At 48.3% G+C, this 12,324-nt stretch overlaps 1 protein-coding gene across 1 annotated transcript in view; it reads left to right on the top strand.

The window, feature by feature from the left end:
• GLO1 (glyoxalase I) overlaps window positions 1–7,456 on the top strand; it is an 18,281-nt gene extending 10,825 nt beyond the window's left edge. Inside the window, exons 2-6 of the mRNA XM_018559250.1 lie at window positions 695–777; window positions 1,971–2,111; window positions 3,104–3,168; window positions 6,443–6,532; window positions 7,344–7,456. Coding sequence (XP_018414752.1) covers window positions 695–777; window positions 1,971–2,111; window positions 3,104–3,168; window positions 6,443–6,532; window positions 7,344–7,432 — 468 coding nt within the window. The 3' untranslated portion in view covers window positions 7,433–7,456. The remainder of the gene's footprint in view (window positions 1–694; window positions 778–1,970; window positions 2,112–3,103; window positions 3,169–6,442; window positions 6,533–7,343) is intronic.
• Window positions 7,457–12,324: the final 4,868 nt, after the last annotated feature.

Raw genomic sequence — 12,324 nt, 5'->3', positions numbered from 1 at the left:
ATGGCTCTTAGCAACCTGGGACGCTCTGGCCAAAAAGCAAAAAGGGGGCAGCAAGCACATTGCAAACGTTGTGATTCAGAGGGCTATGCCCCATGTGACCCTAAAAGATGCCGCCTGAGGCAACAGTCTCATTATAGGGACTTTCCTACATATATGCGCACAGTCAGCGTTAGGCCTACCCACCATGCATTATGCTGGCGGAGCTCATCATTGTGCTGCTTCTTACTCACTATCCAATCACAGGCTGGGGGCCTGTCCAGGACACCCTGGGCTCAGAGGATGAATGATGCTGACCCTCAGACTGAGGACATCTTGTGGCCAAAAGAGTACTGCCAGCAGGGGCAATCTGGATTTAAAATATAGCCAAAATTTTCCTTTTTCTATTTTTTACAAATTTTCTTCTGTTTGGCAATTGTTTTGTTTTTGACCGCAGCTCTGCTTTAAACTCTCGCAGAATGCCCGCCGTGACAGGTTCTCTTTAGGTGTACGAGCTTGTGTTGTGTAGATGGCTGCCAGGACAAGTGTGTACACGACAAGAATGACAGATATTAGACGTGTTCTGCCCTCCCGGGGACGGTGGAGGGATTGTGCTGAGTTGTGTGGAGGGACACTGATACCTTGGGGGGGGCGGAGGGGTGATAGAAGGTCAATGTCTAATTCAGTGTCCTGCTGACCTTTCACACGTCTCTTGCAGGATTTCATGATGCAGCAAACCATGCTACGGATCAAAGACCCCAAGAAATCCCTACCGTTCTACACCAAGTGTCTGGGCATGACGTAAGTCCCTGAACTCTCCCTGTACTCTGCGTTTGTTGCTGAACACACCTTGGTGATAAAAGGGTGCACACACCTTTATGTGGACAGCCGTGCTCATTAATACACCGTGCAGGGTGTCACCTTAGTCTGCAGTGTACATTACCCACAATGCCCCGGGCTTGGAGCGAACACTGCTGCTTGCCCTCCATGTGTACAGCGCTCCGATTATCCTTCCATTGCAGTCCCTTTTAACCCTCTGAAGGTATTGTGATCAGCTTCCAGTGTAAAGCTGACAGTCGGCTTCACATAGGTAGACGGACTCGCAGCGATTTCTAGCCTCCGTGTGTCTGTTTGCAGTAAGGTATACGGCACTGGCAACCAAAGGGTTAATTTGTCACCGGCCGCCTCGTGCAGTTCTTGGCTGAGTTTGATGTCATCCTGTTTCCGGTCAGATCACGGAGAATGTCGAGTAGCCATCATTTCCCAAGAAGCTGGTCCTGCAGTTTCACTGTCTTCTTGTGAGAATTAGGCCAGGTTCAGATCTGAGTGATCCCAGGACCGCGCGATCGTGTGCGAGTGCACGCAGCGCAATGCCGCGCGGCTCTATTGATGTCAATGGGGTTCCAGCCGCACGGCAATCGCTGAAAAAAGGTACACACGGCACGCGCGACTGAGGTGCCATTCGAAAATAGTGGCACCGCCCGGGCGATCAGCTGTGGTGGGTCACTCCATGACCGCTCGGCAAGCCGGTCATGGATTGCGCAGATGTGAACCTGGCCTTAAGCTACTTAACATTCTCAATCTGGTGGGAAGGCGAATGACCTCACCTCCCGCACTACAGAAGTTGGGGAGCATTGAGTATCTTTTGTCACTATCTTGGGGAAGAGGGGGTGCAGGGCACAAGGGCAGAGGTGTAAGGGGCTTTGCTGTGTGTTTGTGGAGATGCACACACAAGGGTGGCCCCATAGGACCCTGCAAGGCAAGGAGTCACCCTAAAACAGGTTATCAGGGCCGGAGCTCAGGGGACCAGCTGATTAAACAGGAAACTAAAACCTACAAGCATGAAGGAGCAGCTTCCACCGTAAGGGATTCCATCAGCATTTGAACTAGATTAAAAACGTTTCACTTTCAGTTCAATTTAAATGCGGTTTGAATCTATGCTGATGTACAAAACCGCTCCACTACATACAACAGATTTCTTCTTGTTATCTCAGTCTCCTCCAGAAGCTCGATTTCCCTGCTATGAAGTTCTCCCTTTATTTCATGGGCTATGAAGACAAGAAGGACATCCCAAAAGATATCAAGGAGAGGACGGCCTGGACCTTCTCCCGAAAAGCTACCCTGGAGCTCACCCAGTGAGTGGAACATACAATTGTCTGTCGAATATATTTACAGAACCCAATGAGCTGCTGTCAGCGGTGTGCCAGGGTACAGCTTTCGGGTTTAAAATACAAATGGTGGATGATTAAAGTGTAACTCCATCTCTTGGATGGGGACGGTAAGGACAAGTCATGTGACGGGTCTTTTTTCTGCTCATTTTCAATATACACTATGTTGCCAAAAGTATTGCCGCCCCTGGACTCTAGAGAAGGGGAGACGTGTTCTCTGGAGTGACCAATCACGCTTCTCTGTCTGGCAATCCGATGGGCGTGGGTTTGGCGGTTGTCAGGAGAACGGAACTTGCCTGACTGAATTGTGCCAATTGTAAAGTTTTTCGGGGGTTGGGCTTGGCTCCTTAGTTCCAGTGAAGGGAACTCTTAAGGCCTCAGCACACCAACGACATTTTGGGCAATTTCATGCTCCCAACTTCGTGGGAGGAGTTTGGGGATGGCCCCTTCCTGTTCCAACATGACTGCGCACCAGTGCACAAAGCAAGGTCCATAAAGACATGGATGAGCGAGTTTGGGGTGGAGGAACTTGACTGGCCTGCACTGAGTCCTGACCTAAACCCGATAGAACACCTTTGGGATGAATTAGAGCGGAGACTGCGAGCCCGGCCTTCTCTTCCAACATCAGTACCTGACCTCACAAATGGTCCAACATTCCCATAGACACACTCCTAAACCTTGTGGGCGCCTTCCCAGAAGAGTTGAAGCTGTTGTAGCGGCAAAGGGCGGAGCCAACCCAATATTGAACCCTACGGACTGAGACTGGGATGCCATCAAAGTTCATGTGTGTGTAAAGGCCGGCGTCCCAATACTTTTGGCAATATAGTGTATATCATATTTTTGAAGCCGGATCTGTTACAGCGCCAGAATTCCTGTAAAGCCGTCATACAGCCCTGAATGTTCTTGTATAAGCCAATTGATCCTTCCCTCTGTACACCTCCTTATATTTTCTCTTACAGTAACTGGGGAACAGAGAGCGATGAGAAACCTTATCACAACGGCAACTCGGACCCCCGAGGATTTGGTGAGTGACACCGTTTGACAAGTGTAAAGCTGGCCATACGTATCAATCATTTTTTGGTCGGCCCCATGAGACAAATCAATCAGTTCCCACATCCATGTTTAACGGCATTGATGGAAGACTCTGCTGACTGGCTGCAGTCACTGGTCGCCCGTCAGTTTTCCACCAGGTACCTTCAGGAAAAGTTTTTTTCGAGTCGGGTGGTCCCACCTACGGGTCCAATTTTGGCTAATTCAGCACCAAACCGAGGAAATTCAACCAGCTTTAGATTTTGATTGGAATCGGGTTCTGTCACATTTACATCTATACACAACTCGCTGAGCAATTTATTAGGAGCACACGAAGACCTGGTTGGGCTTCTCCTCAGTTCATTTAATTGCATCACTCAAATTCTGCACATTCATGCTGCGGATCTTCTGTTCTACTACACAAAGATTGGAGTCAGATCTGGTGACTGGCCGACCATTAAGCACTGCACAAACTGTTGGCGCTATATAAATCCTGAATAATAATAATGGAGATTTATAAGACTCGGCTGTATTTTTCCAGTTTTGGGAATCAGGTGCCTGCTGCAGCCTCTGCTTTCTGTCCTTGGTTGACAGGAGGAGAACCCTACGTGGTCTTCTGTTGTTGTAGCTCATCTGCCTTGAGGTTCTATATGTTGTTCATTCCAAGAGGCTTTTCTGCTCCCCACAGTTAAAGTGACACTAAACTCAGCAGTTAAATCTAAAAAATTAATTCGGGTACCTGAACTATTACCAACAATGTATCTTATTTGTGTGTCACTGGGCTGTAGATCCTCCAATCATCTCTGAATTGGTGCTGACACTGTCCTTCCTTCTGGAGGGGGGATACTTTTATTCCCCATGGTCCCTGTGTGTGTTGTAAAGAAGCCACCGCCCCAAGCTCACTCCTGTGATGGATTACAATCACATTACAAAATCTATTTAATGTCGGAGGAACCTTTAAAGCCGTGGTTCTCAACCTGTGTAACCCCAGGACCCACATTTGTTCTTGGTTTTTAAAGGAGAACTATGAGCTGAGTGCTTTTCACTCAGCCTCATAATCTGAGCCGACCTGTGACAATGAGACTGTCACAGGTCGGCTCAGTAGATCGGGAAGTGAGCGAACACATAGCGTCGCTCGCTCACTTCTCAATCCTGTCACGGCAGAGAGCCGTGACTGTCACTCATGGCTCCCTGCAGGGATTCCCCCCTCCTCCAGCTGTCTGATCCTTTCCGGCTGCGGCATCTCTGTATACCGCAAGCTGTAGCTCGCGATATACTGAGCCTAGGGTGACGTGAGGACGCTAGTTTGTGTCCTCCCGTTACCCGAAGGAGAACTATGGGGAAAAGCCCTAAGTCACGACCCAAGTCACACTCCAATGAAAACATGTTATTAGGGTACTGTGCGTTCCGGTGCGGGCGTACAAACTGTGGGTGGGAGGTGCGTTTGTGGTACCATTCAAATGAATGGCAACGTAACACCTCCCACGGCAGAATGCACGGTAGGTGCGATTGCGTTAATCGCATCGCACTGTACTGTCCGATTAGCGCACTGTACTGGTGTGAACGGGCCCCTTAAAAAACAATTAAGTACACACACAACCACAGACACAATCTCACACTCCAAAAATGTTAACATTTTTTAAAATTCTTTTTAAGGACCACCCAGTCTCCCTACCTTAGGAGAACTGGAGTGGATCCTCAGCCTGGGGTCCAGTGTGGGTTGCGCAGCGTGACGGAGCTCCATCCATATGTGCATTGCTTGTACAGCTCCCATGTGTGTCTGTAGAGGTGGCGGGAGCCAGAATGTGACATCACTCCGGTCCAGGCACCTCTACAGGGCACGTGAGGGAGGTGTACAAGCAATGCACGTATGGATGGAGATCCCTTATGGCCATACCCCCAGCCCACCTCAAGCTGACACTCCGCGCTGGGCAGCATATTTCCACTGGCTGCCTGGTGTGAGAACTGACAGTGCTGCGCTATGGGGGAGGCTGAGGAGCCTCTCGCATAGAAAAGTGCAAGGCATGCGGCGACCCACTGAACACGGGGTCACGACCCACCAGTTGAGAACCAAGGCTTTAAAGTAACTTTTAGTACTCGGGGAACCCCTGCTAATAATGAGTATATCTATAGCTTGGAGGCTATTAGCGTAAACAGGGGGGGGACCGGTAGTGTGGGGGAGGGTGTTGTGAGTTGCTTCACTTTTGTAATTTTTGTGAAAAGGTGAACTAGCCCTTTAAATCAGCCAGTCTGGCACCAACAATTGTAACATGGCCATGGTGTACAGGCCTTCCTAACAAAGTGCTCGGTGAGTGTTCTGTATTGACAAAGGTCCGCTATATATTTGAATGCATTCATCTGATTTTGAACTTCCAGTATTCAGTACCGTGCTGCCTAATTGTTTCATGTTAGCCAAGATTGACTCATTATATATGCAGATGTTTACTGCAGTTCCCCAAAGGGGAGCTCTTTAAACTCTTTTTATATACGTTTTTATATTATATAATTCTCTTTTTAAAAATTCACTTTGTGTGTGGCAAAGGATTCCCAGAGCACTGTGGGTCAGCTAAAGAGACAGCACAACAAAAGCAGCCTGCCTTGTAGCACCCCTTAGACTGCTCAGCTCTGTCATGGAGAAGTCACTGGTTAAAATGTCACTATATGGCAGCTTGAGCTACACAGCCTGTAAACAGAAGAGGTTTTTTAACTGGATATAATTAGAGAAACAGATGTGAAAATGAATCTAAAGCGCCACCTGCTGGTTCAAAAAGAGAATGCAAAATATTTATGTGCAATGTTTTCTACAAACCACAATGCATTCCCTTTAAAGGAGAACTACGAGGCGAGTGATTTTCACTCATCCTCATAGTTGGAGTCGACGTGTGACAATGAGACTGTCACAGGTCGGCTCAGTAGATCGGGAAGTGAGCGGACACATACCGTCGCCTGCTCACTAATTGATCATGTCCCTGCAGAGAGCCGTGACTGTCACGGCTCCCTGCAGGGATTCCCCCTCCCCATTCCGATCCTCCAGCGCTGACTGGCGGAATGGACGGGGGAGGGGGCGGGTACAGCTGGCTCTGCCTCTAGATAGGCAGAGCCAGCTGTCAGTCACGCACTGACCCCCTAGTTCTCCTTTAAGAAAGAACAGCTCAGGAAAAAATCTTCGGATTATCTCCCTTCTCTGTGGTGTGTGTGTGATCACAATGACAATAGCCGCTGTGTGTTATCTCCTTCCTGAACTCCCGCCTCTCTGATCTCCTCTGCAGGTCATATAGGAATCGCCGTCCCCGACGTTTACGCTGCTTGTAAGAGGTTTGAGGAACTCGAAATCCCCTTTGTGAAGAAACCCGATGATGGTAAACGTCATTCTGATCCCTCCGCTTCATCGTAACATTCTGTCTTTCTTTGTTTCTGTATTTTCAGTGAATACACATTTTGGGGCATGAACTCCGGTCTGGGGAACAAATGTGAAAGTGTAAGGAGGTGTATGCCACCCCTAGGTTCCGGCATATTCTTTACAAGTTCATTAATGTCTCAGCGTTCAGCTTTCATCATTGACAGGAGACTTGCGGCTCTCCTACACACAAGCTGTCTTGTCCATTCACAGAGTGCTTTGTATGCTGGGCTCATAGGGTACAAAGCATTCTGTGATTGGACAAGAGATGAGGAGGTGGCTGATAAACGGCACTGGGGTTTGTGTGTAGGCGACTCAAACGTTTCCAGTCTAGCGGCTCAGAAATGCTTCCTCTAGTGCTGCTCCCTCCTAAAGGCGTGGCACTGCTCCTCAAGTCTGCTGTCTAGTAGCACACTGCAGCTGCTCCCTCCCGCTTCTCCCTCCGGCGCTCTGCTCCCTCCCTCCCTCCGGCGCTCTGCTCTCTCCCCCCCTCCCGCTGGCGCTCTGCTGCTTCACAAGTCTGTCTAGTGGCACAGAACTGCTTCCTCTAGCGGCGCACTTTTGCTCCCTCTGTTGGCCTAGAGCTGGAAAGAGAAATAAAACAAAACTAATGACAATACCGTCTGCGCAGATCTTTGTAATGATGAAGGTTCTGTCCCAGCATCATAGAAATGTTCCGTGTACAGAGGATGTCCCAGCCGGGAAATATGTGTTTGTGTGATGAGCGGATCCCTTTATTGTGTCCATTGACGTCACTTCTCTCCCGCTCACAGGGAAGATGAAAGGATTAGCGTTCATACAAGACCCCGATGGCTACTGGATAGAAATTCTCAGCCCCAACAACATGGTGCCCATCGTCTAACCATCAGACGTCCCTACGCCTCATCGTCACCCCAACACTTCCTCATTGCTCAGCATTGTCATGTCAGATACTTTCTGTCCCCCGAAAACCTGTTTGTTCTCTTGTTCTCAGTTCCCCGTAGATATTGTACACGGTGAATGGTCAGATCATGAGTACACCCCACAGTGACAACAACTCTCAGCATGTGGATGACTGTCCTAATTCCGGGCACAATAGATGATTATCATTTCTATTAAAGTGAACCTGTCACAATAGAGGTGGGGGGGGTGGGGTTCTATCAGCATGTGTTAGAAGTCACATGTGCGCTCCAGTTTATTTTACTAAGCATTTCTTAAATCGGGAAATCTTTTCGGGGGTGTCAGGTGGCGTACGGTGACTGTAGAGCGGCCGTAGCTACAGTATTGGAGAGTAATGCCGGATTTTGTGCCTTATCAGAAACCACCTTTTAGTGTTCAACCCCTAGTCATGTGACCACCAAGCGCGCTCAGACGATCAAACGGCTTCGTTTGTAAATACCAATAAATCTTTTGAAATGAATTTGTTGTCAGTTTGACTTTTTTTTTTCAGTGACGTCGCCCTTTAAAATTATGCAAAATCTCAAGAAGGTGTTCCTATTCTAACATGTGAAAAAACATTTGGTCCAAATCCATACCAGACCCTTATCCCAAGTAGGGGGTCTGGTATGGGTTTTAAAAGGGTTTCACAGTCCCCGTTCAAATCATAAGCCCACTTTTAAAATCGGAAGCCTCCCCGTCACATCAGGAGCTCTCTTTTTATATCAGAAGCCCCCTCCCCTTTACATGAGGACCCTATTTCAGATCAAAAGCCCACCTTCACATCAAAGTCCCCCTTTATATCACAGCCCCCCTTTTTCATATTCGAGACCCCCACTTTCATATCAATTACCCCTTCACCCCAGGAGCCTGCCCTGCACCAGGGGAAGACGCGGTGCTCTGTCAACATTTTGAGGCACGTCCTGAGGAAGGCGGAGGGCACCCTGGTTGAGAAAGTGTGTGTGTGTTACTGTAACAACTATATTCGGGTGCCTTGTACATCCTGTTGATGATCCATCAAAATTAAAAAGTCCGATTTGCCTGGACTGAACCTTTTAATCCGCAATGATCCTGTTTGGTGTATGAGTCACAAACTTGCGGCTCTCCCAGACGTTGCTCCCTTTCTTCAACCAGAAGGTGAAACTGGGTCACCCTTTGGGCTGGGCTCGCTATCACTCTCTGACAGCGGGCAATGACTGGCTGCACTCTTCAATCTTCCGCCGTGACTCAGAAGGTCGGACAATGCTGGAGGTTGTAGCGGTGACAAATAAGGGACGACGAGCTCCTGGGGATGCTAGACGACATCTGGTGAGCCGTCTGTGAGGGAATCTAAGACTCCCATTTACTCTTACAATGAACCCGGCAGCAGCTTTAAAAGTCTTCATGAATACATTCCTGACATGAATCAGACATGTGACTTTTCTGGCCAATCGCATGTGTGTTTCGGTTTAATGTATCTGAATGGGTCTGAACTTGAATTTTCGTTACGGCAACATGGGAGCCTTATACAGTATATACATATATTACTAAAGCTGAGGCTCCCAGACCCGAATGGCATTCAGCAGCTCTCGAATGCAATTTGGAAATTCTGATCCCGAATTCAGGCCTGGGAGATTCAGCTTTAGTATTAATATCTGTATCTGGTTTTCTGTGGTATTCGTAAACTCATCCAAAATGAGCAAAATTCGGATTTTGTCCAAAACCCAAACAATTACGGATCCGAATCCTGAAATAACAAAATATCCGAACCGAGCCTAAAATTTCCGCAGCTTACATGTCTAGTCAGAGGGCAATGAAGGACCCAGGAGACCGACCCTTCGGAAGTGTCAGTTTCAGTGCCAACTTTAGCAATTATATTTGAGTGGTGTCCGACCTCATGGGTTGTAGGAAAGGGCAGGGGTCAGGTACAGGTCAGGTGCAGGGGAACATTCAGGTACAGTTGAGGGTACAGGTCAGGGGTCAGGTACAGGGGAACATTCAGGTACAGTTGAAGGTTCAGGTACAGGTCAGGGGTCAGGTACAGGGGAACATTCAGGTACAGTTGAAGGTTCAGGTACAGGTCAGGGGTCAGGTACAGGGGAACATTCAGGTACAGGTCAGGGGTCAGGTACAGGGGAACATTCAGGTACAGTTGAGGGTTCAGGTACAGGTCAGGGGTCAGTTACAGGGGAACATTCAGGTACAGTTGAGGGTTCGGGTACAGGTCAGGGGTCAGTTACAGGGGAACATTCAGGTACAGTTGAGGGTTCGGGTACAGGTCAGGGGTCAGTTACAGGGGAACATTCAGGTACAGTTGAGGGTTCGGGTACAGGTCAGGGGTCAGGTACAGGGGAACATTCAGGTACAGTTGAGGGTTCAGGTACAGGTCAGGGGTCAGGTACAGGGGAACATTCAGGTACAGTTGAGGGTTCAGGTACAGGTCAGGGGTCAGGTACAGGGGAACATTCAGGTACAGTTGAGGGTTCAGGTACGGCTTCATTGAGGCTGGATGCGCACATTAGCGATGCATTGCTACTTTATCGTACCTTGAGTACAGTGGAAATTAATGGGCTGCCAACGCACCTCAATGGATCACAAAAAAACCCTACATGACCCTTTTGTTTAGCAACACAGCGCACCACAACGCATGGTATGTTTTGTGGTGTGTTGCTGTGCGTTGTCCTATGTTACATTGTGTTGAGATGCCATTTCACTATGAATGACACTGCAACACATTGCACAATGAGCATGCATGTCAGAACCTGCGGTAATTCAGCACACGTTGCCTAATGCACAAGAGCGAATGGGCTTTAAAAGCTTCCCCATAGGGGCAGGGTCACCTAACAATATATTAAAGAGGAAATCCAGGATTTTCCAAAGTTAACCTTCGCAGTGGGGCTGCTCGTTCCAGGGTGCAAATAATGAAAATACACACACCCGGCCGCTGCAGCCTCTTCTCCCCTGGCCTCCGACAGTCTAAGCCGCACTGACGTCATTCGGTCTAATGCAGGACGTTCCATAGACAGCTGAAGGAACGTCTGAGGACACTGGCTTTGCCCTGAAGCAAGCATGTAGCCAGTGAAGTCTGAACTCCCCTCATGCAAACTTTTTCCAGGTCCAGCCACTCACTAGGGGGTAAACCGAGGATCATAATGAAGCCCTGGAAGGGCACGATACTGCGTGGGAGGAATTTATCAAAACTGGAGCAGTTGCCTATGGCAACCAATCAGCTTCTCTCTTCAGTTTGTTCAGTTAAGGTTTGAAAATGAAAGGTGGATGCTGATTGGTTGCCATGGGCAACTGCTCCACATTCTGTCTGCTCCAGTATTGATGAATTCCCCTCTATATAGGTCTCTGTATAAGTTCCTTTTGGAAACATTTAACAAGCTCACCCATTGGTTAAAATAAAGGCGTTTGTTGGCTATTATAAACATTTGTGAATGGCCGATGACCACAGAACACGGCTTCCAGTACTGTGTCCTAGTGAGACGCATCCTAGAGTGCTCCTTTATGACAGTCTACAGATCTAGGTACATTCCTTTACTGAGCTGGGTCTCTGTTCCCTATATACAATGCAGGCAGATAATGGCTGGTGGGAGGGGCCAGCAGGGTGCTGTACATAGCTTTCTGATGACATCACAGCACCCAGCCTCAGTACTCCTTGAGTTCGAACCTAAGCTAATCTCTAGTCATAATATACCACAGTACATAATATACAGTATAAAAACCAAAACTTCAAGAGTGATCCACAGGAAGCAGTCAGAGTCTTATACTGGGTCTGGTTTATTTGAACGGGTTACATCATTTTGTGCTTTGCCGGTTATGCCCAATGGGAACGTGTTCTTGGTAAGGCGTGAAACAAAATCCTTTCCTATAAAAGGTGACCAGCACCGCCGGTCTTAGCTCTGTTGCAAAGCTAAAGTGCCGGAGGAGCCTTCAACATCTGACACTTCCTGTAGTGTCAGATTCCTGGTCCCCCCTCTAGGTTTTGTGGTTCCATCCGCCGGACCTTCTATCACTAAAGAGACACAGGGGTCGGCGGATGGAACCACAGTGTACAGAAGGGGGACCATGGAGAAGTCCAATATAACTCTTCAACATCTGACACTTCCTGTGTGTCAGATTCCTGGTCCCCCCTCTAGGTTTTGTGGTTCCATCTGCCGGACCTTCTATCACTACAAGACACAGGGGCCGGCGGATGGAACCACAGTGTACAGAAGGGGGACCATGGAGAAGTCCAATATAACTCTACAAGACAGCAAAGATCGGCAGTGCAGGCGGCAGGACAGCGAAGCATTGATCCTCCTTTACAGGCGAGGCTTTTTATTTCTTTTATCTAGCAGCAGTTACTTTAGCTGGTGGATAAGTCAGAAAAAAGGCATTGTATCATCTGGGGACACGACAGGTTCTCTTTACTGTGTCTGGCAGACAGGGTACAGAAGAACAGTCAGTAACAAAATAAACGACATTATAAAATGAGGGCTAAAAAGTAAACAGAACATACTTGGTAAGGCGTGTATGGACCAGTAACAAAGTCACTCAAAACTAGACACCCCTTTAAAGGATAAACTCCCTCAAATGTGATATTTCAGTATTAGGTGGACTGTAGTAGCTTATATTACTTCATCTTCAGTTGCAACCGTCCTCAAATGTTCCAGTTAAGTCCATCTAAAGGTGTTCCCAATTATTCTTCATAGTATAAGCTAAAATACAGCAGGATGGTGGGGACCCCTGATAATGGGCACAGCAGGTGTACAGACCCGGGAACTCAGCACAGGGATGGTGGGGGTCCCTCATAATGGGCACAGCAGGTGTACAGACCCGGGAACTCAGCACAGGGAGGGTGGGGGTCCCTCATAA

The sequence above is a fragment of the Nanorana parkeri genome, unplaced genomic scaffold (genome assembly GCF_000935625.1).
Source record: "Nanorana parkeri isolate BGI_ZX_2015 unplaced genomic scaffold, ASM93562v1 scaffold385, whole genome shotgun sequence".
NCBI classification, from domain to species: Eukaryota; Metazoa; Chordata; class Amphibia; order Anura; family Dicroglossidae; genus Nanorana; species Nanorana parkeri.
The sequence above is the reverse complement of the archived record's forward strand: the minus strand, read 5'-3'. Positions and strand labels throughout refer to the sequence as shown.